Source organism: Podarcis erhardii (genome assembly GCF_964252035.2).
Source record: "Podarcis erhardii genome assembly, chromosome: 13".
Lineage (NCBI taxonomy): Eukaryota > Metazoa > Chordata > Lepidosauria > Squamata > Lacertidae > Podarcis > Podarcis erhardii.
In genome coordinates this window covers 504,338-532,267 of record NC_138502.1, presented here as the reverse complement: position 1 = coordinate 532,267, position 27,930 = coordinate 504,338, and the positions used below count along the sequence as shown (strand labels likewise).

The 27,930-nt window shown below is 52.5% G+C and overlaps 1 protein-coding gene across 3 annotated transcripts in view; it reads left to right on the top strand.

Annotated features, from left to right (window-relative positions):
* Positions 1-27,930, top strand: part of LRCH4 (leucine rich repeats and calponin homology domain containing 4) — a 68,721-nt gene that overhangs the window by 36,817 nt on the left and 3,974 nt on the right. For all 3 annotated transcript variants that reach the window (XM_081835702.1, XM_081835703.1, XM_081835704.1), the window contains exons 2-16: positions 11,377-11,521; positions 12,799-12,925; positions 14,061-14,166; positions 14,315-14,451; positions 14,685-14,803; positions 15,357-15,453; positions 16,499-16,586; positions 16,756-16,877; positions 17,995-18,071; positions 19,248-19,382; positions 22,050-22,107; positions 23,500-23,548; positions 24,527-24,634; positions 25,976-26,082; positions 27,051-27,188. In XM_081835702.1, the coding sequence (XP_081691828.1) occupies positions 11,377-11,521; positions 12,799-12,925; positions 14,061-14,166; positions 14,315-14,451; positions 14,685-14,803; positions 15,357-15,453; positions 16,499-16,586; positions 16,756-16,877; positions 17,995-18,071; positions 19,248-19,382; positions 22,050-22,107; positions 23,500-23,548; positions 24,527-24,634; positions 25,976-26,082; positions 27,051-27,188 (1,613 nt within the window). The remainder of the gene's footprint in view (positions 1-11,376; positions 11,522-12,798; positions 12,926-14,060; positions 14,167-14,314; positions 14,452-14,684; positions 14,804-15,356; positions 15,454-16,498; positions 16,587-16,755; positions 16,878-17,994; positions 18,072-19,247; positions 19,383-22,049; positions 22,108-23,499; positions 23,549-24,526; positions 24,635-25,975; positions 26,083-27,050; positions 27,189-27,930) is intronic.

The window sequence follows — 27,930 nt, the reverse complement described above, 5'->3', positions numbered from 1 at the left end:
CTAGGTTATGTCCTATCGCCCAGCCCTACTAAAGATTTTAAAATTTGGTTTTATAATGTGTCTAAAACAGGGAGAGCCGTTAAAAAAGGAGATGGGAATTAAAAGACGAAAAGCGAAACTATGAAAGGGGCACGTCGAATAAGTATGTGGGATGAAATAGGCGTGAAAAGAAAAAGTGGGAATAATAGACGTTGTCTCCATGTAAAAAGAATACCAGCCTTCTTAGGTGATCAAGTCTAGTTCCCGATTTGCCAGCTTTGTGACGAAGGTTGTCTCGAAAAGGATGGTTCCGCTGTATATGTAAGAAAGGAATGCCAGATCGTATAAATAGCGTCTGGAGGTTGTAGCTGAAATCTCAAATTATGTGTAATTTTCTCCGTTGTAGCTAGGATGCGGGGGGGGGGGTGTGTGCGATTTAGTGCCGCAACTTGCATCCCTCTGAAGGCGAAGCCGGGCCTGAGTCTGCCTGCAACCCTTTGACGCAGCCCTCCCTGACTATTGGCCATGCTGGCTGGGGGCTGATGGGAGTTGTAGTCCAAAAAAATGCCAAATCTGGAAAGCACAGGGCTTGCAAATGCTGCTGGAAAGACACCTTGCCCCCGCACCTTAACCCCTCTCTCGTTCCCCTTCACATCCTCCTTTCGGGAACCTACAAGAGGATTAGGCAGATTCATGGAGGAGTTGCTCTTGTGCCCGGATCCCGCTTCCTGGTTTCCCATAATGGGCGTCTGGTCGGCCCCCGTGAGGACAAGCTGCTGGGCTCCATGGGTCCCTGTGGCCTGACCCTGCAGCCGGGCTCTTCCGGTGTCCTGGTGGAACCTCCAGGGCCAGGGGCAGTCTATCTGAGATTCCTCAGTTCTGAGGACAGGATGCTGGGCCTGGTCCGGCAGATGCTCCTTCCGTGCTCTTGGGGCTGGACAGTGGAGCGGCCTTGATCCGGGGCTTGTGTGTGTTGCCTCTTCCTTGGGGAGAGCCTCCCTGTTGCCAGGATAGTGGGAGGAGCCCCTTCTGAAGCAGTCGTGTATGCAGGGAAGGACGCCAAGGGGTTCAGGCGCAGGACACGGACGGAGGGAGACGGGGGCTGCTGTTGTTGTTGCTGCAGCAGCACGTAGCTCCTCTCTCTGCCTCTGGATCTGAAGCAAGAGCTGGAAGGAAGGAAGGAAGCTCCCGAGGAGGGGGGGGCAGCCCTTGCAGGAGGGGGGGACGACGGGCTTCCCTCCTTCCTGGCTCCTCCAGACCAAAACCTTTCTCAAGATCTCCTTTCTCTCTCTCACGTGGTTTAGACCTGCCCCAAGGAAGGAGGCAGCGTCTGCAACACATCAGACCATCTGCTCCGCAGGCTGAGACCCTTCCTGCCCACAGACTGTCTTGCCAGAGTGGCGCATGCTCTAGTTATCTCCTGCTTGGACTACTGCCATGCGCTCTACGTGGGGCTACCTTTGAAGGTGACCCGGAAACTGCAACTAATCCAGAATGCGGCTGCTAGACTGGGGACTGGGACCATATAACATCGGTCCTGAAAGACCTCCATTGGCTCCCAGTATGTTTCCAAGCACAATTCAAAGTGTTGGGGCTGACCTTTAAGGCCCTAAACTGCCTCGGTCCAGTATACCCGAAGGAGCATCTCCACCCCCATCGTTCAGCCCGGACACTGAGATCCAGCTCCGAGGGCCTTCTGGCGGTTCCCTCCCTACAAGGAGCTAAGTTATAGGGAAGCAGGCAGAGGGCCTTCTCAGTGGTGGCTCCCGCCCTGTGGAACACCCTCCCACCAGATGTCAAAGAGAACAACAACCACCAGACTTTTAGAAGACATCTGAAGGCAGCCCTGTTTAGGGAAACTTTTAATGTTTAATAGGTTATTGTGTTTTAGTGTTCTGTTGGAAGCCGCCCAGAGTGGCTGGGGAAACCCAGCCAGATGGGCGGGGTATAAATAATAAATTATAATTATTATAATTATTATTATCACAGTGGCAGGATCCCTGCCTTCCCCGCTCAGTCCCTTCCAGCTGCGGAGAGAGGGGTTTTATCTGGGGAATTTGTACCTGCCTTCCAAAAGGGAAGTGCTCAGGTGGGGCCTCGCGTCTTGGTTGCACAGTAGCTGCAGTTCTTTGCGCCAGCAGACCCTCTCCTGTAATCTCCTGGCACCAGAATCGGAAGCAGGCCTAAACCCAAGGTTGCAATTGCCATTGCCGTTTTGGGCCAAGACGGCTCTAAAGTCTTATTTTCCAAGCGATTGGACTGGCTGTGATTGATTCTCAGTCTGGCTAGTTCAGAGGACAACCTTGAGTTCATTTAAGAGCTTTGAGAACTTTCCTTCTTGATCATATATTGGCCTCTTCCGACCTCTTTTTCTTAAGGGGGAGGGCTCCTGCTCAGGCTGCGCAGAAAAAGCATTTCGATTTCTGAAATTCAACCCAATTGTGCAGATTGAATATAATGGATGGAATTCTACAGGGTGGGGTCTTAGGGTGCAGAAACAGTCCATATCCGGGATCCCCAGAGGGTGGAGGTATCAGGCACCACCGTCCTGGCGCCTAGGCATCTTCACTTGGTCGCAAGTGGCCGAAAGCCAGGTGCAAAACGCGCCTGGCGCCTGGCTAATTTCGAACGCGGCTTGGAAGGTGAAGCAAACTTGTTTTCTCCTGCTCCAGAGGGTCGGACTGAACCCAGCAGATCCAGATTGCAAGAGGGGAGATTCTGACTAAACATGAGGAAGGACTTTCTTCTGATGGCAAGTGCCATTCAGCAGTGGAACGGACTCCCTTGGAAGGCGGTGGACTCGCCATCGATTAGCGGATTTGTGCCAAAGTTACCGGTGGAGTTCCTCCAAATCTCATCTCGCTGCATTTTTGCTGTGGCATGTCAGGCAGCTCCTCAGGTCAGCTCTGTTGGCACTGCCAACCGCTATTGTAATACTGTACAGGCGAGTAAGTAGAAAGCAGCCTTTATCTCCAGATGTCAGGGCTGTGCCTGCCTCCTTCCACCCCCCCCCACCTCCCAAGTAACAGCTCCCCAGTATTGCTTAATCAGTGCTGCAGTTGCACGTTCACTGATAAGGGGGATTTTTTCCGCTTCTTTCACGCCTGCCGTGGTTGAGGGAGGGGCAAGGCCACCCAAGCAGAATCTGTGCACACCTTTCTAAGAAAGTTGGCCTCAGCAACACATCTTGGCAGTGCTCCTTGTCCCCCAACCCTAAAAGGAAAAAAGAAACCCCTGCTCAGGGCAGGTCTGATGCCTAAATATATCTCCTCCATCGCTCTTCTTGGGAAAGGGAAAGGACTCCTCCTGGAGGACAGGTGTCAGGTGTGCCTGCAGGAGCCAGGCCCTGTGACCAATAGGACTTTGCAGGACTGGGGCCTTCCTAAGTTGGTTCTGAAGAGGCAAGGCGCGGCCACACAGGTGAGGCCGATTGGTAACTCACAGCACCTGGTGGCAAGAGCCGGGAAAGGATATAAGGTCAGCATTTTGCCTTCGGCTCTTTGCCACAGCAACAGGTTTCCTGCCCTGCTGCGTCTGACTTTGTGGCTCCTTGCTTCTTGATCCTCGGACCCCTGACTTTGTGGCTCCTTGCTTCCTGATCCTCGGACCCCTGACTTCGTGACTCCTTGTTTCTTGATCCTCGGACCCCTGACTTCGTGGCTCCTTGCCTCTTGATCCTCGGATCCCTGACTTTGTGGCTCCCTGCTTCTTGATCCTCGGACCCCTGACTTCGTGGCTCCTTGCCTCTTGATCCTCGGACCCCTGACTTCGTGGCTCCTTGCCTCTTGATCCTCGGACCCCTGACTTTGTGGCTCCTTGCCTCTTGATCCTCGGATCCCTGACTTTGTGGCTCCCTGCTTCTTGATCCTCGGACCCCTGACTTTGTGGCTCCTTGCCTCTTGATTCTCGGACCCCTGACTTCGTGGCTCCTTGCCTCTTGATCCTCGGACCCCTGACTTCGTGGCTCCTTGCCTCTTGATCCTCGGACCCCTGACTTTGTGGCTCCCTGCTTCTTGATCCTCGGACCCCTGACTTTGTGGCTCCTTGCTTCTTGATCCTCGGACCCCTGACTTTGTGGCTCCTTGCTTCTTGATCCTCGGACCCCTGACTTCGTGGCTCCTTGCTTCTTGATCCTCGGACCCCTGACTTCGTGGCTTCTTGCTTCCTGACCCTTGGCTTCTTGACTCCCAGCTCTCTGACCCTCAGACTCTTGGCTTCCTGGCTTCTGGACCCCCGTTCCTGCTCCCACCCCGCCATCTTGCCCCTGGTCCCAACGTCCCCAGCCAGGACTTCGATCGCCCGCGAACCGGACCGTGACAACAGGTTTCAACTTTGGGGGCTTTTTTAGGTTTAGAAGGAGCCAGGGGTGGACATGAAAATGCGGTCTCAAATTACGCATGGAGAAAATGGACGGAGAGAAGTTTTTCTCCCCCTTGCATGACGCTTGGGCTTGGGGACATCTGACGATCCTGAATGTTGGAAGATAGAGGAAAGAGAAAACAATGTTCTTCTTCAAGCAGTGCGTAGTTCAACTGTGGAACTCCCTCCCACCAGAGGCAGTGATGGCCATTGACCTAGACAGCTGCCAGAGGGGATTTGACGAATTCCTGGAAGGCTTTAGATGGCTCCTGGGCAGGGTGGCTGTTCTCTGCCGACAGTGATGCTTCTGAATCCCAGTTGCTGGAAACTTCGGGGGGGGGGGGAGTGGCTCTCGTGCTCAGGCTTTGCTTGCGGGCTTCCCAAATCTGGTTGGCCACTGCGAGGACAGTGATGCTGGACTAGAGGGGCCCCCTTGGACCTGATCCAAAGTTCATAAAACGCAAGTCCCCAGAGGAAGCTGCATGCCATTGCAGACTCCTACTCGCCGGACTCTGAGCGGGGTCACCAGTGTAAGATTGCCGCTTGTCCTTCCTGTGACGCCCCCTTCCTTTCTGCCTAGCTTGACACAAAACAGGCCTCCTTCTGCTTATTACTTAACGGTTGCAAAGCAGCACGTGGGCTGGTTGAAAAAGCCGTATGAGGAAGGGCAGAGGGGGCAGAAGAAGAGGAGACCTGGGGGGGGGAGGGGGGCAGAGGAGACAGGGCAGGAAGGGACTTCAAGGATGCAGAAAAAGGGGCAACATTGATTATTCCCAGCAAACAATGGAATTTGCTCCAGCTAAATGGATGACTTCAGAATAAGTGTTACCCACACTTGGGTCTCCAGCTGTTTTTATACTACAATCCCCATCTTCTCCAGCCACCGGTCCTGCTAGCTAGGGATGATGGGAGTTGTAGTCCAAAACAGCCGGAGACTCAAGTTTGAGAAACCCTGGTTTGGACAAGTGCGTGGAGCGTGACATCTGCGGCAGCCGTCTTCTCCCTCCACAGTCAGAGGCACCTTAGAAATCTAGTTTTACGGGCACCACAACGGAATGTCTGTTCACCAGGGGGTTGGACAAGATGGTCCCCTCCAGCGCTACAATTCTACAATCTCAACTACATAGCTTGAGGGTAGCTTGCTCTTAACAACAATTCATTCGTCCCAGTTTGCAAGGAGGAGAAAGGGACACCATGGAAATGGTATTAACTCTGGACTAAGGCGGAGCGTTTTCAACTCAGGTGCCCAGAAATCTCCACATTGATGCAGTTGGAGCCAAACCAGTAGCAAAATGCGGCTGGGGGATTTTGAACACTGCTCTTGCTGGGGGTCCCAGGCGGGTGGGTGGGGCTGTTGCATTTGCGTCCTGCTTTCAAGGCTTCCTTGTGTGTCGTCTGGTTGGCCCCTGGGAGGAGAGGAACCTGGGCTAGGAGGAGCCCCTTTGGCCTGGTCCAGAAAGGCTTTTCTCACATCAAGCAGCTGCAGAGAAATAATAATAATATTAAAATTTTATTTATATCCTGCCCTCTCCAGCAAAAGCCGGGCTCAGAGCAGCTAACAACAATAAAAGTAACACAGCATTCTAAAATCAATTCATTCTAAAATCAATTCTGAATCAAATTAATGGCAACCACTGGGCTAGAGTTCTATGAGGATTGCCAAAGGAAGGGGTCAGGCTGTGCCCTGGCCAAAGGCCTGGTGGAACAGCTCTGTCTTGCAGGCCCTGCCGAAAGATGTCAAGTCCCGCAGGGCCCTGGTCTCTTGGGACAGAGCGTTCCACCAAGTCGGGGCCACGGCCAAAAAAGCCCTGGCTCTGGTTGAGGCCAGCCTAACCTCCCTGTGGCCTGGGATCTCCAGGATGTTTTGGTTTGAAGACCGTAAGGTCCTCCGTGGGACATACCAGGAGAGGTGGTCCCAAATGATGAGAGGATTGAACAAATCCATGGAGGAGGAGGAGGCTGTCAGTGGTCCCAATGGCTGGAAAGCACAGGAGGGGAGAGAGCCTCCCTTGTGCTTGGGCCCCACTTTCAGGTTTCCAACAGCTCGTCGGACCCCTGGGACGTGGGACGAGTTGGGCCATTGGGCTGGTCCTGCATCCTCTTCCTTGGTTGTTCGGATACTGGTGGCTCTGGAGACCACGCTGCCTCTTGCGAATTGCTTGAGCTCACCCCCAAAGGTGCATTCTTTTGTTGTCTTCCGAGACAGACGAATGCCAACAGCCACAGGTGCCCAAAGAGAGACCCAGTTTGCGCGGAGCCTGGTGTCCCCATCCAGGCTGGCATCTCCTGCGGCTTCTTCGCTGCCACTGGCTGAGGGGCATTGTGCAAAGAGCCCCCTCCCTACGATATCCTCCTCCTCCTCCTCCTGGGCCCCTGTCATCCTCCTGGCAGCTCCCAGCTCCCTTGCGCCAGCAGCAGAGTCTCCCTCAGGCTCTCCCTCGAGAACAAAACGCTCCCTTCTTCTCGGCCTCGTGCCGCCCTCTCCGGATCGTATGGCTGACAAAACGTTTACCCAGCTGGGCCCTCCCGGCACATACAGTGGGCATCTGTGTCAGCTGTTCTGTCACTATTGTTAACTTTTTTTGGGGGGGAGAGGCTGGCTCCGTTCCGCCATCTGCCAGGCTGCTGCGGCGTCGCCCTCTCTCTGCCTGCCCCCCACCCCATAAAAATGCTGCATTGGGAGATGGGGGCAGCAGCACAGGTGAGCTGGTCGGCATCCTCAGAGCACCATTCGCACCCAGGTCGAGCGTGTGCCGACCTTGCCCTCAGAGGCGTTGCTCTGCTTCTGAATCCTGGTTGCTGGAAAACCGCAGGATGCCAGAGTTGCTCTTGGCCTCAGATCTAGCCAGTTCATCTTAAGCTCATCATTGTTACCACCCGTACTTTTTCTCGCCACCCCCCAAAAAAACCCATTCCTCTGGGCAACATTCACCCAGTTCCTTCAGTCTCTTCCTGCCTCTGCCGATCTTCAGAAGACTCTCCTTCCCCAATTGGCCTCTTCTTCAGAAAGATCAGACACATTTTGCACCTGGCTATTGGCCACCTGCGACCAGGTGAAGATGCCCGGATGGTGCCTGACGTCTCCACCACCTGGAGGTGCCTGCCTGGCGATCCTTGAATCGCACACCAGCAACACATCCTGTAGGATTCTCTCCCGTCACATTTAATCAGAATGAATTTCCGGAACCCAAAAGCCGTACAGTGGTACCTCGCAAGACGAATGCCTCGCAAGACGAAAAACGCGCAAGACGAAAGAGTTTTCCATTTTTTGAGTCATTCCACAAGACGAATTTCCCTATGGGCTTGCTTCGCAACATAAAACGTCTTGCAAGTTCTTGCGAGTTTGTTTCCTTTTTCTTAAAGCCGCTAAGCCGCTAATAGCCGTGCTTCGCAAGACGAAAAAACCGCAAGACGAAGAGACTCGCGGAACGGATTAATTTCGTCTTGCGAGGCACCACTGTATTGCAAAATACAGCTTAAGAGCTGTCTGGCCCCTAAATGGCAACTAGGCCTTCTGTTTTGGTGACACTAACCCTGGTTTAAGGAGCCATTTGGCGCCCCACTTTCATATCTGAGCTTCTTCTAACACTTGAGATTTCCCCCTTGCAGAAAAAGCCTGTGATTCCCCTCACCCACGAACCGACCCATTTTTAATGCAGAATGCTTCAAGGAGCAAAAGCTGAGCCAGGAACTTGGAAGGCGGGCGGGTTTTGTTGTTGTTCTTGCAGCTGCCAAGGTAGCCTCCTTGCAAGGAAGCCCTCCCCGGTGCAGAAGTGGCTGGCCTCAGCCCCACTGCCTCTTCCTCCTCCACTGGGCTCTCGAGGAGCCTCTCTTCCTGGATACTTGGAAGGGCTGCTTCTAAATTTAGCTGCTGCTCCTCCTCCTTCTTCCAAAACATCATCTGAGCAGACACAAAGCATAAAGCGAGTACGATGCCTGCTGGGCTCTCCACCCTTGGTGGACTTCAGAGAGGGAGGACTGCTTGCAGATTCATACACACACCAAAGGCCTTGTCTCTGTCGCCTTCTTCCTATTAACGGAGAAATCTGAGGGCTCCCTTGGACAAAAAACAAGGACCCCATCCAGGAATCGCAGAGCAAAACAGCAGCCAGTCGGCTTGGTCTTGATTGAAGACTGTCGCGATGGGACTCCCACCTGCCACCAGGTGGAACAAGATGGAAGCCCCCAACAAAAGAGAACCCAAATTTTTATTAGCTGCTAATCCCCATGTTACACCCCCCAACTACATCACTCATACATCACGGTTACATCATGAAAGGGGAGGTCTGGTGGCAGGAATCTGAGCATCCTGGACCCTGCCCCATGGTTCCCCTTGCCCTCCACCAAACACCCATCAAGTGGAACAAAAGAGATCTTTACATTTTGCTGTTTCCCAGCCAAGTTAATCACACCCTTTTGTCTTCATCTGGGTTTGCTATTTCTGGAATGGCTACCTGTCTGGCACTCAGGTGTCAGGATACTCACATGTCTATAGGAATTTCTGAAGTTTTCCCAGTGAGCCAGTACATAGGTACATTTATCAGTGAATTCTTACATTTGATATCCTGCAGCAAAGGCCCTTTGAATAGGCAGGAAGAAACTGTGATGAAGTGTTTTGTAGAGACAAATCACAAAAGCGATTGTGCTGGTTTTGGTAGTGGGCTGCATGTGCATGATATCTGCTGGAGGGGCAACCCCCCCCCAACCTATATATAAATTCCTGCAACATTCCCCCAGGTGGAGGGTGGGAAGACTCCTGGAGGGAGGGGGTCCAGAGGCATAGCTGACCAGAGACTCCCAGAGGGTCAGCAGGGGCAGCCTGCAGGGGTTTGTCTGGCTGGAAATGAAGCGGTCTGGTCTGACTTGTGTTGAGGAATGGTTGTGGGAGTTGGGTAGGCTCAGCCTGGAGAAGAAACGACATAGCCGATAGGACTCCAGGAAATGTAAATTGAATATTCAGCCACTTATTATTGAGGGGAAGTGCGTGGAACAGGTCCCAGGGTTTCGATTTCTGGGAATGGAGTTTTGAGATGACCTAACCTGGGGAGAAAACAGCAAAGACCTGATGAAGAGAGCACAGTCTCTCAAAGGACCTGTTGATGGCATTTTACCATTGTACTGTGGAGAGTGTATTAACTTAGGGTCTGTGTGTGTGGTTTGGGAGCTGCACCGTCAGGGGGAAAAGCAATGCTGTCCAGGGTTGTAAAGACTGCGGAGAGAATAACTGGGTGCCCTCTTCCCACCTTGGATCAAATCTATGCTTCCAGGTGCCGTAAGAAAGCTGCAGAGATAGCGCAGGACAGTGCACACCCCGGAAATGATCTCTTTCAGCTCCTGCCTTCTGGAAGAAGGTCCAGGGTTATAAAGACCAGGACTAGCCGCCTGAGAAACAGTTTCTATCCAAATGCGATTTTGGTTTTAAACGCAGTGTAAAGTACTCTCTGGACGTGGGCGGCGCTGTGGGTTAAACCACGGAGCCTAGGACTTGCCGATCGGAAGGTTCGAATCCCCGCGACAGGGTCAGCTCCCCTTACTCAGTCCCTGCTCCTGCCCACCTAGCAGTTCGAAAGCACGTCAAAGTGCAAGTAGATAAATAGGAAGGCAAACGGCGTTTCCGTGCACTGCTCTGGTTCACCAGAAGCGGCTCAGTCATGCTGGTCACATGACCCGGAAGCTGGACGCCGGCTCCCTCGGCCAGTAAAGCGAGATGAGCGCCGCAACCCCAGAGTCAGCCACGACTGGACCTAATGGTCAGGGGTCCCTTTTCCTTTAAGGTAGTCTCTATGGGAGTATATTGTATTTTAAGAATGGGGTATCAGAGTTTTTAGGGGGCTAACCAGGTTGGGATAGGTGGGATAGGAGGGTTGTTGCTTTCGAAGGTCTTATGTAGATCCCCCCCCCCCCAAAAAATTCATTGTTCTGTATGGGACAATGACAGTAAAGATTTTCGTATCGCGTAGGAGAGCCACCTTCAGAAGTCTGAAGGGCTGTCCCCTGTAAGATTGAGCACAACCTTGTTTCCTGCTGTTGCAGGGGGCAGGGACCCAAAGCGAGGGATTCAACCGAACTTTCAGAGGGTCAGAGCCGTTTCACAGGGGAACGGGAAGACTCTCCTCCCTTGCAGGTTTTTAAGGCGCTTGGAGATTCTTCAGCTGTGATTCCTGGACTAGGCAGCCCTTGGGGTCCCAATTCTGCGACTCCAAAGCTGGGCCATGCTGAATCTCGAAACAGTTTGCAGCATGTAGTTCAAATAGAATACACCACTCAAACCCCAACGCACCCCCAAAGCTTCCCGGGTGAGCTTGGAGTCAGTCGCAGCCTCCTAACCTCCCTCGCAGGGTCGTTGTAAAGAATTGACAGGGGGGGTGAACTGTGTCTTCCTCGGAGGAAAAGGCGGAAAACAGCGGAACCTCAGTTGCCAAACGTAATTCGTTCTGCAAGACTGTTTGACTTCCGAAATGTTCGGCAACCGAGGCGCAGTTGCCGAAATCTGTTGTGGAAAAACTGAGAAACGCACCTCGGAAGCCGTTCAACTTCCAAGGCACATTTGGAAACGGAAGCATTCGCTTCCGGGTGGTCAGCGTTTGAAAGCTGAAACGTTCGACTCCCAAAGCGTTCGTCGACCGAGGTTCTGCTGTACGAATGCAGTGGATCAGGTCTTCTGCTCACCTGTGTGAGAGAGAGAGCAGGAAAGGCCAGCCAGATAGAGATGTCTGTTAACAACTTGGCCTCCCACCTGAAAACCCCCACGGTCGCAACTGGACCCCCGCCAGTCACAAAGCGTTCCTGGCATCTGGGGTATTTTGAACGCTCCTTCCCCCTCAGCCTCCAGCAACCTGCCCCTGGGAAGGCTTCGCTGTGGGGCTGCCCGACTCCTCCTCCCCCAAGCGCCCCTCTTGGGCTGGAGCAAAGAGCTTCAGCGGAGGCTTCTGTCAGCCAGCCAGCCTGAGTCACCTGGAAGTGTTTTTGGGGGGGGCTTCTTTTGGACTCTGCAGGGGCTCCCTGGGAGCTTAAAGACCCTGTTCTCTTCCTTCCCAGACCTCTCCCGAAACCGCTTTGCCGAGGTCCCTGAAGACGCCTGCCACTTGATGTCCCTGGAGGGGCTGAGCCTGTACCACAACTGCCTCCGCAGCATCCCCCCCGCCATCGCAAACCTCCAAGCCCTCACCTACCTGAACGTCAGGTAACTCGCACAAGGGGGAAGCCAGAGAAGGGGGGAAATGGGGTGTTTCTCCAGAGGTGCGGCGAGGGCTCTCTGGATTCCCTCACGTTGGCGTTGAAAGCCCTGCGTGACTCAGGTCCACAATACAGACCCTCCCAGGTTCTGAGATTGGCATAGGGGGCCTTCTCGGAGGTTCCTCTGCCCTCAGGGGGGTGGCCTGCCCCTGCAGAGCTGTGGGGCTCCCTCCTCCCCACAGAGGTGCTCCCAGCCCCTGGCTTTTGCCACCTGAGCTGCACATTTTTACGACCCACCTCGTTTCCCAGGTTGCGAGCTGTTTCGAATCGGCTTTTATTTATTTCTTTTCAGTTTCCCAAGGTTATTTCAACAATAGCCCCGTGACGGCAACGCCATTTCACATCTTTTCAAATTGCTTGTTGTTGTTTTTTAAAAAAATATTAAGAATTTAAACAAAACATACATTCTTAAAACATATCATCCTTGATTCCCGCCCCCATTTTTCCCCCTCCCCATAAAATAACCCCCCTCCCTGCCCCCCCCGACTTCCCTCAGTTCCAATCTCTGGTTTCTCTACAAATGCTATTCTCTGCATATTACAAAACTGTATAGATCCTTAATTTATCTGGCTGTTTATTGTCAATAAAGAGTTTGTGAGTGTTTATTCAAAACCTGCCACGGAGTCCAATTCACTTTGTTGTTTCTTTAAGTACTTTGTAAAAGGTTCCCATTCATCTTTAAAATCGCAGTTATCCTTGTCCCGTAGTTTATGTCTCAATTTCGCCAATTCTGCATAGTCCATCAATTTCTCTTGCCACAGTTCTTTAGTCGGCGTTTCCTCGTTCTTCCATCCTTTTGCTATTAAGACTCTCGCCGCCGTTGTCGCATACATGAAGATATTTTTGAACTTTCTTGGCAGGTATTTTCCTACGATCCCTAACAAAAATGCTTCAGGTTCCTTAACAAATGTTAGGTGGAACATTTCCTTCAATTCATTGTACATATCATTTCCCAAAACTTTTTAATTTCATTACATTCCCACCACATAGGGTAGAATGTCCCCTCCTTTTCCTTACTTTTCAAATTGCTTCTAATGCTGCTACCTGCCGTGGGACCTCAGGGTGAAAGTCAGGAAGTAGAGAAGACAAAATGGAATAGGCGCCCCCGCTCCCTTCCTTCCTCATTCCCCAGCCCACCCATCCTGCTTTGCCAGTCTCCCCTGAGATTTGGGGAGCCAGAACTCTCCTCCTCCTCCTCCTCCACTGTTGTCTTCTTCCCTGCAGTCGGAACCAGCTCTCTTCCCTGCCCTCCTGCCTCTGCCGGCTGCCCCTCAAGGTCCTCATCGCCAGCAACAACAAGCTGATCTCCCTGCCTGACGATATCGGCACCCTCAGTACCCTCCGCCAGCTGGTGAGTCGGCAATGCCGGGGGGGCGGAATTCCTCCAGGGCAGAAGCCCCCGGGAGACGGGCTCCTCTTGCTTGCCTTCCCCCAGGGTTCGGCCTGGCTGGTATCTCCATGCTCAGCTGGGCTGAAGCCACGTGGGGGGGTGGGAGGGATGCCCAAGGCCCTCCAGACCTGAACCCAAAAGGCGACGGGACCACCACCACCCCAACACACACAACTATCACATGGTTCAATCCGCTAGGACAACCTTACAGTACTTGTATCCCTCTCTCACCCCAAATCGCCTCGAGGACGCCTAGGTACAATTGTGGGGGGGGGGGTCCACTCTGCCCACTCAAATATACCAAGGCAACACGAGAGCGGGGCCTTTTCTGTGGTGGCTCCCCATTTGTGGAATGCCCTCCCCAGAGAGGCCCGCTTGGCGCTACCATTACATGTATTTAGGTGCCAGGCAAAAACCGTCCTCTTTACCCAGCCCATCAGCCATTAGGCAGTCTATGTCCTTTTAATTTTATTGTTTTATCTTTTGGGTAAACTGCTTCGAGGTGGTGGTTGGGTTTTTTAAAAATTAAAATAAAACTGCTAATATGTAAGTTTTATGAAATAAATAAGCTTTCTCTCCCTGCCCCATGCAATAATAATAATAATAATAATAATAATAATAATAATATGTTTTTATTTATACCCCGCCCTCCCCGGCCAGAGCCAGGCTCAGGGCAGCTAACACCAGTAAAATTACAATTAAAAAATAAAATAGAAAAATAAACCAATTTAAGTACAGGTTAAAATACAATTTAAAATGCAGCCTCGTTTTAATAATAGCCCATAGATCAAGACCATAAGGGGTGGGAAACATAAGGGTCAGACTGAGTCCAGACCAAAGGCCAGGCAGACCAGCTCTGTCTTGCAGGCCTTGTGGGAAGATGTCAAGTCCCGCAGGGCCCTGGTCTCTTGGGACAGAGCGTTCCACCAAGTCGGGGTCAGTACTGAAAAGGCCCTGGCCCTAGTTGAGATGTCTCTAAAGCAGTCTTAGTACTGGCACCCCTAAGGCGCTCTCCCTGCCTCCAGGGCTTTCCCTCCCTCCCCCCCCCCCCACGGCTCACCTGTGACCTTTCCCCAAATCCTCTTTTCTGCCTCAGGACGTCAGCAGCAACGAGCTGCAGTCCCTGCCGGCGAGTGTGGGCGGCCTGGAGTCTCTTCGGGACCTCAACGTCCGGAGGAACCAAATCGCCGTCCTGCCCGAAGGTCAGTGCTTGTCCAAAGCGCCTCCCTCCTTTGCCGGCGCCATCTGGGCACCGGCAGATCCCCTGCTTCTAAACCGGCGACAGAGGCAGCCCTCCCTGCCCCTCTCCTGCCCCTTGCTCATGGGCGCCTGTGCTTTGCCCCACCTCAGAGCTGGCGGAGCTGCCCTTGGTGCGGCTGGACTTCTCCTGCAACCGTGTGGTCCGCATTCCCACCTGCTACCGCCACCTGCGCCACCTCCAGTCCATCCTGCTGGAGAACAACCCTTTGCAGTTCCCACCTGCGCAGGTAACGGGGGGGGGGCGTCTGAGAGCAGAGACTGCTTGGAAGGCGGGGGGCCGGAGCTGGCCTGTGGTTCTCCCCACTCTTTCCATTTATCCTGCCCTTAGTGGGGGCTCTCAGTGGGGCCTGGGGGCCAGGATGTAACAGGCTGGCGGGGCAGGCAGGCGCGATCCGGCAACTCGTCGCACCACCTCCTCGCTAAACGGGGCAGGGACCCAGCACCTCCATTCTCCCCGCAGATCTGCTCCAAAGGCAAAATCCACATCTTCAAATACCTCAACATTGAGGCCTGCAGCAAGGCGCGGCCAGACCTGGCAGAATTCGCACAAGGAACCCGCCCCTCTGGCTTCGGGACGTGGTAAGGCGGGCAGAGGGGGGCCTGGGAGGCTCTGCTAAGCATCTGCTGCCCCATAGAATCGTAGAATCATAGAGTTGGAAGAGACCACAAGGGCCATCGAGTCCAACCCCCTGCCAAGCAGGAAACACCATCAGAGCACTCCTGACATATGGTTGCCAAGCCTCTGCTTAAAGACCTCCAAAGAAGGAGACTCCACCACACTCCTTGGCAGCAAATTCCACTGTCAAACAGCTCTCACTGTCAGGAAGTTCTTCCTAATGTTTAGGCGGAATCTTTTTTCTTGTAGTTTGGAACCATTGCTCCGTGTCCGCTTCTCTGGAGCAGCAGAAAACAACCTTTCTCCCTCCTCTATGTGACATCCTTTTATATATTTGAACATGGCTATCATATCACTCCTTAATCTCCTGGGAAGGAGCAGGGTGCCTGGGGGGCAGGAAGGGGAGGAGAAAGGCTGTACCTGGGAGGAGGTGGCTCTGGAGCTGTTTTAGCCACCAGAGAGGGGCATGAAGAGCATTGTTTCCAAGAGGCTTGTTTTCTGTGTCTGCTCCCACAGCCTCCCGGACGATTTCTACCCCGTGCGGCAGTATGGCGGCCTCGATTCAGGCTTCAACAGCGTCGACAGCGGGAGCAAGCGGTGGTCGGGGAACGAGGTGTGGGAACGCCTTCCTTCTTTGCTTGCAAGGGACATTTTTTACAGTAACAAAGGAGATAGAGGGCTTTGCAGGGGCCCTGATCCCTGCCTAGGCGGCCCTCAAAAACCTTACAGCCAGAGGGGCATGACGTGAGCCTCCCAGCCCGGTTGTGTCCCGTCCTAGTCATGCTGCTAGAGGATTGCAGGGTTGGAAGGGATCCGGAAGGCTCCTCCAGTCCAGCCCCTTGCCACGACTCCATAACGCCCGAGAAGCAGCCAATGATCACACCTCACTAATGCCTGGCAGAATAATAATAATAATAATTTATTATTTATACCCCGCCCATCTGGCTGGGTTTCCCCAACCACTCTGGGCGGCTTCCAACAAAGTATTAAAATACAGTAGTCTGTTAAACATTAAAAAGTTTCCCTAAACAGGGCTGCCTTCAGATGTCTTTTAAAGATAGGATAGCTGCTTATTTCCTTCACATCTGAAGGGAGGGCGTTCCACAGGGCAGGTGCCACCACCGAGAAGGCCCTCTGCCTGGTTCCCTGTAACTTGGCTTCTCGCAGGGAGGGAACTGCCAGCAGGCCCTCAGTGCTGGACCTCAGTGTTCTGGCTGAGCGATGGGGGTGCAGATGCTCCTTCAGGTCTACTGGGCCTTTGAGGCCGTTTAGGACTTTCAAGGTCAGCACCAACACTTTGAATTGTGCTCAGAAATGTCCTGGGAGCCAATGCAGGTCTTTCACGACTGGAGTTCTGTGGTCTTGGCAACCTTTCCGGATCACCTTCCAAGGTAGCCCCACGTAGAAGGCTATCCAAACCTTGCTTAAAATATGAAGGAGAGTCCACCGCCTTCCAGGGCCATAGAATTCTAGCATCATAAAGTTGGAAGGGGACCCCGTAGGTTACATAGTCCAGCCCCCCTGCAATGCAGGAATCGCAGCTCAAGAATCATGCCGCCTCTGCTTAAAAGCAAAGGAGCTGTCGGACGGCCCTTACCACCTGCCCTTTGCTGTTTCTCTCTCCTCCTTCACCCTCCCTCGTTCTCCCCGCTTCTCAGTCCACAGATGAGTTTTCGGACCTCTCCTTCCGCATTGCCGAGCTGGCCAGAGACCCCAAGCAGTTGAGGGAGAAGCGCAATGGGACAGGTGAGCAGCCAGGCAAATCGGGGGGGGGGGGTGTTGCTAACAGCAAGACCTGACTTTGGGCCTGGAGGGAGGGGAAAAGAGGGAGACCTGAGCCCTAACCTACCTACCTTCCTTCCTTCCTTCCTTCCTTCCTTCCTTCCTTCCTTCCTTCCTTCCTCCGTTCCCACAGTGGATGCGGCTGATCTGGAGCAGATTGACTACATCGACAGCAGCATCAATGGGGAGGAAGAGGAGGATGAGGTCTCCGTGGGAAAGCCAGAGAGCGCCTCTCTGGGGACGGCGCCCTCCGAGGTGAGAATGGAGCTTGCCCTCCTACTGGCAGATCTCTTGCGGTTACTCTTGGGTCCTCCTCCCGGGGCAGGATTTTCCCGCGTCCTGCTGGGAGAGTTGGAAGGGAGGGCAGGGGTAGCGTCCGAAGATGGCGAGGCCCCTTGCATTCTCCCCAAACAGAGGAGCGACTCTGGGGTCCTGGGCAGGCAGGGTGTGGCATTGTCAGCATCGCCCTTGAGCCAGTGCCACCAACTGGACTCATCCACTTCAGCCCCGACTGGGCCGGGCGAGCTGGGGTAGCACTTCCAGAGACCACCTTCTGCACAGGAACAGGTCAAAGTGCTGTGGACTCACAGCTTAGAGTCATGAGCACCGGATTCACTTCCACAAGAAGACAGTCGTTGCACAGCAGAGTATAGCAGAGCATAAACGACTCGGAGAGCAGCTCTGTAGAATATCTTCTTTTATTCTATCTACAACTATTATACAACTATATACAGAGCTTAATGAGGTCTAAGCATAAATGAATGCTGCACTGAGTGTCTGCAGCTGCTCCTAGCAGCAATCTTATCTATACACACGATCTCTAACACTCAGTCTCTCTCTCTCTCTCTCTCTCTCTCTCTCTCTCCACCACACACACACTGACTGACTGACTGACTCTTTGATGTGGTGCTGGAGCTGAATAAGTAGAGAGTAGAAAACCGCCCCTCCTCTCTGGAGAATCAGCAGAGATCATCATGAGATTCTTGGATATGGGAGGGGTGAAATCTCCTCAGGCATTTGTGGGCTGGGGGCAAAAGCTTCTGAATCATCTTGTTTTGCTTGAACAAGATGATCACCAGGGGGTGATAAAAGGGTTGGACCGCCAATAGGAAGACGTCCTGACCACCTTCTCCTGTTTGAGTTCCACAGTTCAGCTGTGGAAAACGGGCTTTGTTTTCTCTGTCCCAAATCCCCCAAGGCTCCGCTTCACGGGAGGAGTTCTGGCGTCACGAGAGAGAGGGATGAAAGCTTTCCCCTATCTGCCTTCTCCTCCCAGGGCGTAATTTTCTAAGCTGTCACATTGCAGCTTCAACCAGCAAATTAATTCCCCCCTTTATTTGCTCACGTTTTCTCTCTTCTTGGCCTCTTCTAGGACTTCCAGAAGCCCAAGAAGAGCTCCTCCACTTCCCTCCAGAAAACAGGACTTGCGGAGCAGGGCCTGACCGGCAGGTGTGTGGCGCCACCTTGCGGCCAGCTCCCTGCGCAAGCGAGTGGGATCTTGCGCCGGATGCAGCTTTGTCCCTGTGGGGTCTCCTTTCCCTCTCCTCCAGCTCCCCTTCCTCCCAGGGTGCCGTTGCCCCCTACTCAATCCTGAGCTTGGGGTGTGGGGTCCTCAAATCCCTCTTGGCTGCTGGGAATGGCCCAAACCCCACATGCTCTTCTGGGCTTTGAGCCCACTTTCTGTGGGGCGGTGTTCCCTCCTGCTGAAAGGGGAGAAGCTTTTCCCTTTTGCAGGGGGTCAGATGGGCAGCCAGTGATGGGCAGTGTTAACGGAGAAATCTGAGGGCCCCCTTGGACAAAAAACAAGGACCCCAGCCAGGAAGACCAGAGCAAAACAGCAGCCAGTAGGCTTGGTCTTGATTGAAGACTGTCGTGACAGGACTCCCACCTGCCACCAGGTGGAACAAGATGGAAGCCCCAAACAAAAGAGAACCCAAACTTTTATTAGCTGCTAATCCCCATGTTACACCCCCCCCAAACTACATCATGGTTACATCACGAAAGGGGAGGTCTGGTGACAGTAACCTGAGCATCCTGGACCCTGCCCCATGGTCCCCCTTGCCCTCCACCAAACACCCATCAAGTGGAACAAAAGAGATATTTACATTTCCCTGTTTCCCAGCCAAGTCCATCCCACCCTTTTTTTTTTTTCCATCCCACCCTTTTGCCTTCATCTGGGTCTGTTATTTCTGGCATGGCTACCTGTCTGGCTCTCAGGTATCAGGATGCCAGGGATTATCACTCAGGCAGAGGGGCTGCTGAGTAGCTGAGCTCACAGGTCTAGATGAATTTCTGGAGTTTTCCCAGTGAGCCAGTGCATAGATCCATTGATCAGTGAATTCTTACATTTGGTGTCGTGCAGCAAAGGCCCTTTGAATAGATAGGAAGAAACTGTGATGAAGTGTTTTGTGGGGACAAATCACAAAAGGGATTGTGCTGGTTTTGGTAGTGGGCTGCATGTGCAGGATATCTGCTGGAGGGGCAAACACCCCCCCCCCAACCTATACATAAATTCCTGCAACAGTAGCGACCCCCATGCTTTTTGTCTCCTGCGCTGCTGGGGGTGGCGGTTGTCCCCCCACGGTCTCTGCGACCCCCTGCCTCTTGCTTCCCCCTCTCCTCCAGGGCCAGCCTTCCCCGGCCGGAGCCATTTGGGGAGGAGCGCCGTCGCCCCGAGATCCTTCAGCTGTGGCAGGAGAGGGAGCGCCAGCAGCTTCAGCAGCGGCCCCTGTGGAGCCAGGGGGCCGAGAGGAGGGAGAGGTAACGGCCGGGAGGGGTTGGTACTTCTGCTTATTTCTGCCCTTTGTGGCTCAGGGCCCTCGTATATACGGGGCCACCTCTCCTGGTCTGCCCCGCAGAGGACCTTAAGGTCCATGAAGAACCATAGTTTAGAGGGCCTAAGGAAGTCAGACTATCCTCCACCAGGGCCAGGGCCTTCTCAGTGGTGGCTCCGACCTGGTGGAATGCTCTGTTCCTGGAGACCAGGGCTCTGCAGGATTTAACCTCCTTCCGTCGGACCTGTAGGACAGAGCTATTCCGCCTGGCCTTTAATTTGAATTCAGCCTGATCTTTTATTTCCCTTCCCTCCCCCTCCCCTTTTATGAAGGTCACCCGCTCTGAGACCCCACAGCTAATTCTCCCCTGGTCTCCTCGCTGGCCCAAGTGGGACCAATTCAGCCAGCTAGCCCTGGGGATTATCTAATTGATTTTTGAATTTTATTGTTATTCATGTTTTTATACTGTATTTTATGCTGCTTTTATAATGTTACGGCAAAAATCTGGGTGCGAGGCTGCTCTGCCACGCAGCTCATCGGACTAAGTCCGTGGGTCCCTGCGGAGGAAAATGAGCTCAGCCGGAGACAGGAGCAAACTGCAGAAGATCCAAGTTTATTGCGCAACAGGTTCAAGGCGAGATTGAACAGTGAGAAAGGGGTGACATGAGTTTTTGAAACTCCCTCCATGTCCCAGAATACAGTGCAAAACACGTCATGAATACATCACAGAAAGGTGGGGTTACACAGATCAGCACTTCAGGAAGGTGGAGGGGGTTTAGGAAGGTGGGGGGTTACACAGATCAGCACTTCAGGAAGGTGGGGGGGTTACACAGATCAGCACTTCAGGAAGGTGGAGGGGGTTACACAGATTAACATATGGAGGAGGGAGGGGGGAATATGCAGAGCTGGAGATATGCGCAGATAAACACTTCCTGGGGATGAGAAGACAATGGTCCCAAATATGCATAGTCTGCCACCTGACATTGCCTGGAGGAAAGGCTGATCACCTTGACACCTTGCTTGAGGGATTATGCTGGACAGGGGAGGTGTGATGGAGTCCTAGAGTAATTGAGCAAACTGGCACGCTGATTTTCTATGAATTTTATAGATTTTAGTCCCTTTTGACATTGACAATTGGAAATAAATTGATATATTGTAGCGAAGAAGAAGGTGAAGAAGACATGCCCCCCCCCTTCCGTAACAATAATTAAGTGTTTTGAAGTGTTTTAAATTTGTTGTTAGCCACCCTGAGCCTGGTTTTTGAACCGGGAAGGGCGGGGTATTAAAATTATTATTATTATTATTTATTAGCAGTATTTGCATACTACCCTATCATAAAAAATGCAGCAATAAAACCATGCCATAAAAGCCACAAGAAGTTGGAAGCAGACATCGCTTTACCCTCGCGGAAGGAGCTGCCCTTAACCGCCTGCCTGTAGCCCCAAGCCGCCCCCCTCCCCCCCCCCAGTACCTGTCAGAGGGAGGACTTGAATCCAGGCCTCCTCAGCCCAATCCTCTGCCCACTTTATGCTATTGGCTGCTATTGCTATCACTCTCTTCATTAAATAAATAAGATGGGACTCCCGTCTTAAAACCCAGAAGCCGGTGGCTGTTTCTACAGTGGTACCTCAGTTTTCGAAATGTCTCAGAAGCCAAACGTTTCAGAACCCGAATGTCGAAAACCCGGAAGTAATTGCTTCCGATTTCGAACGCACCTCGGAAGTCGAATGGCTTCCTAGGTGTGTTTTTCTTTTTTTCTCCATTGACTTTGTTGACTGCCCTTTGCGCCCTTGGTTGTCGAATGTTTTGGAAGCCGAATGGTCTTCCAGAACTGATCACATCTGAGAACCGAGGTACCACTGTATTTTGCTTCATACATAACACCAGTCCTGAAAGACCTACATTGGCTCCCAGTACACTTCCGAGCACAATTCAAAGTGCTGGTTGCTGACCTTGAAAGCCCTAAACGGCCTCAAAGGCCCAGTAGACCTGAAGGAGCATCTCCACCCCCATCGTCCAGCCCAGACACTGAGGTCCAGCTCCGAAGGCCTTCTGGCGGTTCCCTTCTTGCGAGAAGCAAAGCTACAGGGAAGCAGGCAGAGGGCCTTCTCGGTGGTGGCACCCGCCCTGTGGAACACCCTCCCATCAGATGTCAAAGAGATAAACAACTACCTGACATTTAGAAGACATCTGAAGGCAGTCCTGTTCAGGGAAGTTTTTCATGTGTGACATTTTAATGGATTTTTTATCTTTGTTGGAAGCCGCCCAGAGTGGCTGGGGAAACCCAGCCAGATGGGCGGGGTACAAATAATAAATTATTATTATTATTATTATTATTATTATTATTATTATTATTATTATTGCATTGATAGCCCAGCCTTTTACTCCGAGGTGGTGTGTGTGATTCTCCTCCTCCTCCTCCTCCTCCTTTAATCCCCACAACAACCCTGTGGGGTAGATTAGACTGGGAGGCGGGGGTGACTGGCTTCATGGCCGATGGTGGGGATTTGAACCCGGGCCTTGAACCCTGTAACCACCACCCCAGCCTGGCTGTTGGGAAAGGGGGTCCTGAGTGATGCACCCAGGACACCAGCTAGACTGGTTCAGCCTCTCTCTGTCCTTGACTCCGGGTTTTTTCTCTCCCCCATGGCAGCCTGGCAGAAAGCAGCAGCAGCAGCAGCAGCCTCTCCCAGCTGAAGCATCGGAACCAGGTAAGGACGGATGAACGAAGGGAAGGGGCGTGCATGTCTCCCCCTGTGTCTGCTTTCCATTCAGAACATTTCGGGTGCTCCTCACGGGGCTTCGCAATGAAGGCTCCCAGCCAAACAGGAGAGCTGGCCTTTGCTTTGTGTAATGTTAGCCACATCGCTCAGGTGTCTTCCCCTCCCTTTGTGTAATGACATGAGCAGAGCCTGCTGGGATCAGGCCAGCGGTCTGCCTAGTACTCCAGCATCCTGTTCTCACAGTGGCCAATTACCCCTAAGGACCTAGGACTCCAGATAGACTGCCACCGGACCTGGAGGCTCCATAAGAAAACCTGTGCTGCTGGATCAGGCCAAAGCTCTAGCCCAGCACCGTTTCTCACAGAGGCCAGCCAGGTGTGTGGCGTTCCCAAAGCAAGGAAGGATTGGACTCTGATTAATAAAATACACACAAGGCTTGACCAGCAAGACTCTTGTGCTAATAATAATCATCTCGTCCACCCCCTGGCTAAGGTCGTTTTATTCAAAGAACTTTTTACACAGTATTCATAAGAACCAATCAGATTTCCTCTGAGCATTTCAAAAAACTCCATGTGGGACAAAGTTAAGGATTAAAACTACAAAGAGCTGATTTTAGCATGCATAGTAGTTCAGAGTAAATAAAACAGGAATAATAGGAGGAATGCGTTCAGCAAAACCCCGGAGGTCATAAAGAGGAATAAACGGGAGAGACAGGATGGCAGCATTTGCCATCTCCTGGTGAACTCTCTTCCTGGCCCTTAAGAAATATCTAAAGATTAAACTACATCAAAGTAACCTACTATCTTTATGTACTGAGGATGCCTGATGAAGCAACTGGCCTGTGTTTCAGAATGCTGATACGTGCCTGTCAGGCATAGAGAAAGCAAATGGCAGAGATGGAGAGGCTTGTGGGATTTGATCAGAAACTATTGTCAATGAATCAAACCCAGTCAGCGCAATGCTTTCATTGCAGACACAATGCCTTGCTCCATATTTCATAATTCCTCATAGCAATCCCACCTGACCCCCACACTCTGAATATCTGCACCCCTACATTGGTGCCTGCTGGAAACCTGCAAGCAGGATCCGAGCACAAGAGCCCTTTCCCCTCCTGGGGTTTCCAGAAACTGGCGTTCAGAAGCAGCGCCACCTCCAGCTGTGGAGGCAAACCATAGCCATGGAGGCTAGAAGCCATGGGTAGCCCTCTCCTCCTCCGTGAATTGGTCTAATCCTCTTTTAAAGGCATCCAACTTGGTGGCCAGCCCTGTGGCAGGGAGTTCCACAGTTTAACGATGCGCTGCATGAAGAAGGACTTGGTTTTATCTGTCCTGAATCCAAGTAACAGTGCCTCCTTTCCCCCCCTCCCAATCTCTCTTTTAGGGACCAGAGCAGCTGTCTGGCTCCCCCAGGCAAACTCTGCACTCTGCAGGTGAGTTCCTCCTAATATCTGGAGGGGCGGGCACCGGTGAGTCTCCTGGCAGGCAGAGGGGGAAGCTTTTATTTATTATTTCATAAAACCTGCCAAGAAGCAAAATCCTCAAAGTGGTTTGCAATGGAAAATCAACAACCGTAATCCAAGTTAAAATAGCGATAGACTAAAAACAAATTAAGGGACGCGGGCAGCGTTGTGGGTAAAACCTCAGCGCCTAGGACTTGCCGATCACATGGTCGGCGGTTCGAATCCCCGTGGTGGGGTGTGCTCCCGTCGTTCGGTCCCACCGCCTGCCAACCTAGCAGTTCGAAAGCACCCTTAAGTGCAAGTAGATAAATAGGGACCGCTTACCAGCGGGAAGGTAAACAGCGTTCCGTGTGCTGCGCTGGCTCGCCAGATGCAGCTTGTCATGCTGGCCACGTGACCCGGAAGTGTCTGCGGACAGCGCTGGCTCCCGGCCTCTAGAGTGAGATGAGCGCACAACCCTAGAGTCTGGCAAGACTGGCCCGTATGGGCAGGGGTACCTTTATCTTAAAAACAAATTGAAACTCACGTTGACTTTCTTAACATCTGGGAAGGATTGTCTAAACTCCAGGGGTGGATTTTGGGCTTTCGGATTTCAGAGTCACCCCGTGTGACACCCTGCCTCTCGCCTTCTGTTCCCCCGTCAGCAATCAGGCTGCAGCATTCTGCGCTGACGGCTGCCTCTGGTTCATGTGTGAGGGAAGCCCCATGTTGAGGCCTCCTTTCCTCAGGTGCTTAGAACCTGCCAAGTGTGTGTGTATGTGTATATGTCTGTCCCTGGCAGGCAGTTTGCAGGACTGGTGCAGGATTGAGGTTGGGGAGGCAGGAATCCGGTGGTCTCCTCTGTGGAGTCAAGGGGCCCATTTGCTCCCTGCCACCTCCTCCCCCTTTCTCCTCCAGCGCAAATCCCCAGCTCAGTGCCTTTTTCCTCATCCTCTGCCTCCTTTGCAGATCCCGTTCACCCTGCCTACCCTTCGTCCCGGGAGCCCGGCTCCGTGCAGAAGCCTTCCAGCTTCCTTTTCCGCTCCTCCTCACGGAACAACATGCAGCGGGGCTCCGGTGAGTAGGGGAAAGGGCAGAAGCCTCTGTAGGGAAGCGCCCCCTCCGTCGGGCTGCTGGGCCCTCTGCAGCCACGCATCTCCCCCCTCGCCACAAAGGGTGTGGCCTCCTGACGGAGCCAGACGGGGCTTGGGATCGGGGCCAGTGCAGGCTCCCAGGCTCCATCAACGTGGTCCATGGCAGGTTCAGAACCCCACAGCATCAATTCTCGCCAGCGAAATGGGGCTGTGGCAGACCGTGAGGTGCCCTTGTTTCATTTGGTTATCTCTCGCTTGGACTACTGCCATGCGCTCTACGTGGGGCTACCTTTGAAGGTGACATGGATCACATTAATACAATTGGATTAATTAATACAATTAATTAATACAATTAATTGGATACAATTAATCCAGAATGCTGCAGCTAGACTGGGGACTGGGAGACCACATAACACCGGTCTTGAAAGACCTACACTGGCTCCCAGAACGTTTCTGAGCACAATTCAAAGTGTTGGTGCTGACCTTGAAAGCCCTAAACGGGCTCGGTCCAGTAGAGCTGAAGGAGCTTCTCCACCCCCATCGTTCTGCCCAGACACTGAGGTCCAGCTCTGAGGGCCTTCTGGCAGTTTCCTCCCTACGAGAAGTGAGGTTACAGGGAACCAGGCAGAGGGCCTTCTCGGTGGTGGCGCCTGCCCTGTGGAATGCCCTCCCACCAGATGTCAAAGAGAAAAATAACTACCAGACTTTTAGAAGACATCTGAAGGCAGCCCTGTTCAGGGAAGCTTTTAATGTTTAATAGGTTAATGTATTTTAGTGTTTTGTTGGAAGCCGCCCAGAGTGGCTGGGGAAACCCAGCCAGATGGACGGGGTATAAATAATAAATTATTATTATTATTATTATTATTATTATTTGGAGCAAAGGGCACCCAGGTTTATTACAGTTTACACATCACATTTCCACCCCACCTTTTCCTCTAAGGAGCTCAAGGTGGCACACCTCGTCCCATCCCATTCCCAAATTTTTATCCCCTATAGGGGAGTCGAGGCTGAGAGGCAGTGACTGGCCCACAAGATCACGCCCAGTGAGCGTCACAGCCCAGTAGGAGCATTTGAACCCAGGTCCTGATTGAGCCCTCTTAATCACTGCACCACACTGGCTCTCCTGCTTCTGGTACCCTGCTGCCTGCTTTGGAGTAACCCCCACATCCATCCAGCCATCCAGCCCCCCCCCATTAATTTCAGGAGGGCAGAAACTGTGAGGGGCACGAAGTGGATGTAACTTGGGTCCTTCTGCATGGCAAGACCTGGTGCTCTTCCCAAGCCTCTGAATGAGAAACTGATGGCTTTGAGCTTTCCTCCCCAGGTTCCTTCTCGCCCGACCTCTCCCCTTCTGAGCTCAGGAACCAGCGGAGGCTGCGTGCTGGATCACAGGCCCAGGACGAGAGGGAGCATGTGGCTCAGCTGCGCAAGGTACAGACCCCCAAAAGCCAGGAGGAAGCAGCTTCCAAGGGGGCGCATCTCGTGGCGGCTGAACTGTAAACAAAACCTCGCATTAGGATTGTGATGGGCTCAGCGAGTATACCGCCCTGTACCCATACCTCCCAGGGCGGCTCACAACACAGGAGCACAATCAAAAAGGAAAATGCAGAATAAAAATAAGAGAAATACAGTGGTACCTCTGGTTGCGAACGGGGTCCGTTCCGGAGGCCCGTTCGCAACATGAAAAGAGCACAACCTGAAGCGCCATATCTGCGCTGGTGCGCGGTGCGATTTGGCACTTTTGCGCATGTGCGAGCGGCGAAACCCGGAAGTAATCCTGTCTGGTACTTCCGGGTCGCCCGCCACAGGACGTAACGTGAGGTATGACTGCAAAATCCTATGCCGCTTTATATGTTTGAGGAAGAAAATGTCGAAGCGGTTTAAAGGCTTTGTTAACACATCAGACGAAACATTCAGAAATGCAGGCAGCAACCGTTTGAGGCGCCTTCGAATCGTGCCCAGCTCAGGAGTGGGCAGAAAGCATCTCTAAAAGGCGTTGCGAGGGTGTTGGCTTTCTCTATAGTGATTCAAAGACACGTGATTTCACCGAAACGCATGGGGTTACCCCCGTGTCGGTGGGGAGCGCCTGTAAAACATTGCAGAAGGCGGCTGAAGATGGAGTAAGCGGGGATGGCTTGAGGGGGCAGCAACGGAGGCATGTTGCGGCTTTGCTCTGCCCTCCCCAGTCAGAGGCAGCGATGCGCCCCAGGGGCCTGATCTGGCCGGCTCTCCGGACGCTGAGCCATACCCAGCAGGGCCCTTTGTAAGTTCTTACTCTCTCCCGGTAAAAGTTGACCAGCATTAGTGGCACACAGCTCCAGAGGATGCTGAGAGGTGGGTGTCCAGGGGGCCCTCTATCCCTGGCCTAACTGCTCCTCCTCTCCCCTTCTTCCCCGCAGGCCATCGAGTCCCAGCTGAACGTCACCCTGGCCGAAGACCTGGGCGAGGCGCTGGCCAACGGGGTGGTCCTCTGCCAGCTGGTGAATCACCTGCGCCCTCGAGCCGTGCCCTTCATCCACATTCCCTCCCCGGCTGTGGTGAGCCTTTGGGGTCGGGGAGCCTGCCAGACCCCCAAGTCCACAAGAATCAGGGGCTCCCAAGCTGCCCCCTAAGGACCCATAAACTCTTTTTTTATATAAATTTATTGGCTTTGCAAATTAAGAGTTTTCCAATCGCATATCCAGCATGCAACATAAAAACAAGCGTCTCCTGGACTTTTTCTGGGAAGCTTTTAATGTTTAATAGGTTATTGTATTTTGTTGGAAACCGCCCAGAGTGGCTGGGGAAACCCAGCCAGATGGGCAGGATATATATAAATTATTATTATTATTATTATTATTATTATTATTATTATTATTATTATTTATTCCCTCCTCCCCTTTATGAGTCCTATTGTTAAACATTTCCTCCTACATCTTTCATAATAATACAAATCTCTCACATCTCCCTTATATCCAAAATTCACCATGAAACTACAAGGGTTATTCCAGTCCTACTAACGATGTTTACAATGGTCTTTAAGATAAGTTATAAATTTCCCCCATTATTAACATTTTGTGTTCCTGATGGCAAAAATGGCCGGAAGAATCAGAAATCAGGAAGACCTTGGACCCATAAACATAATAAACATAAACATAAACATAAACATAAACATAAACATAATAATAATAATAATAATAATAATAATAATAATAATTTATTATTTATACCCCGCCCATCTGACTGGGTCTCCCCAGCCACTCTGGGCGGCTTCCAACCAAATATCAAAAACAATACAGC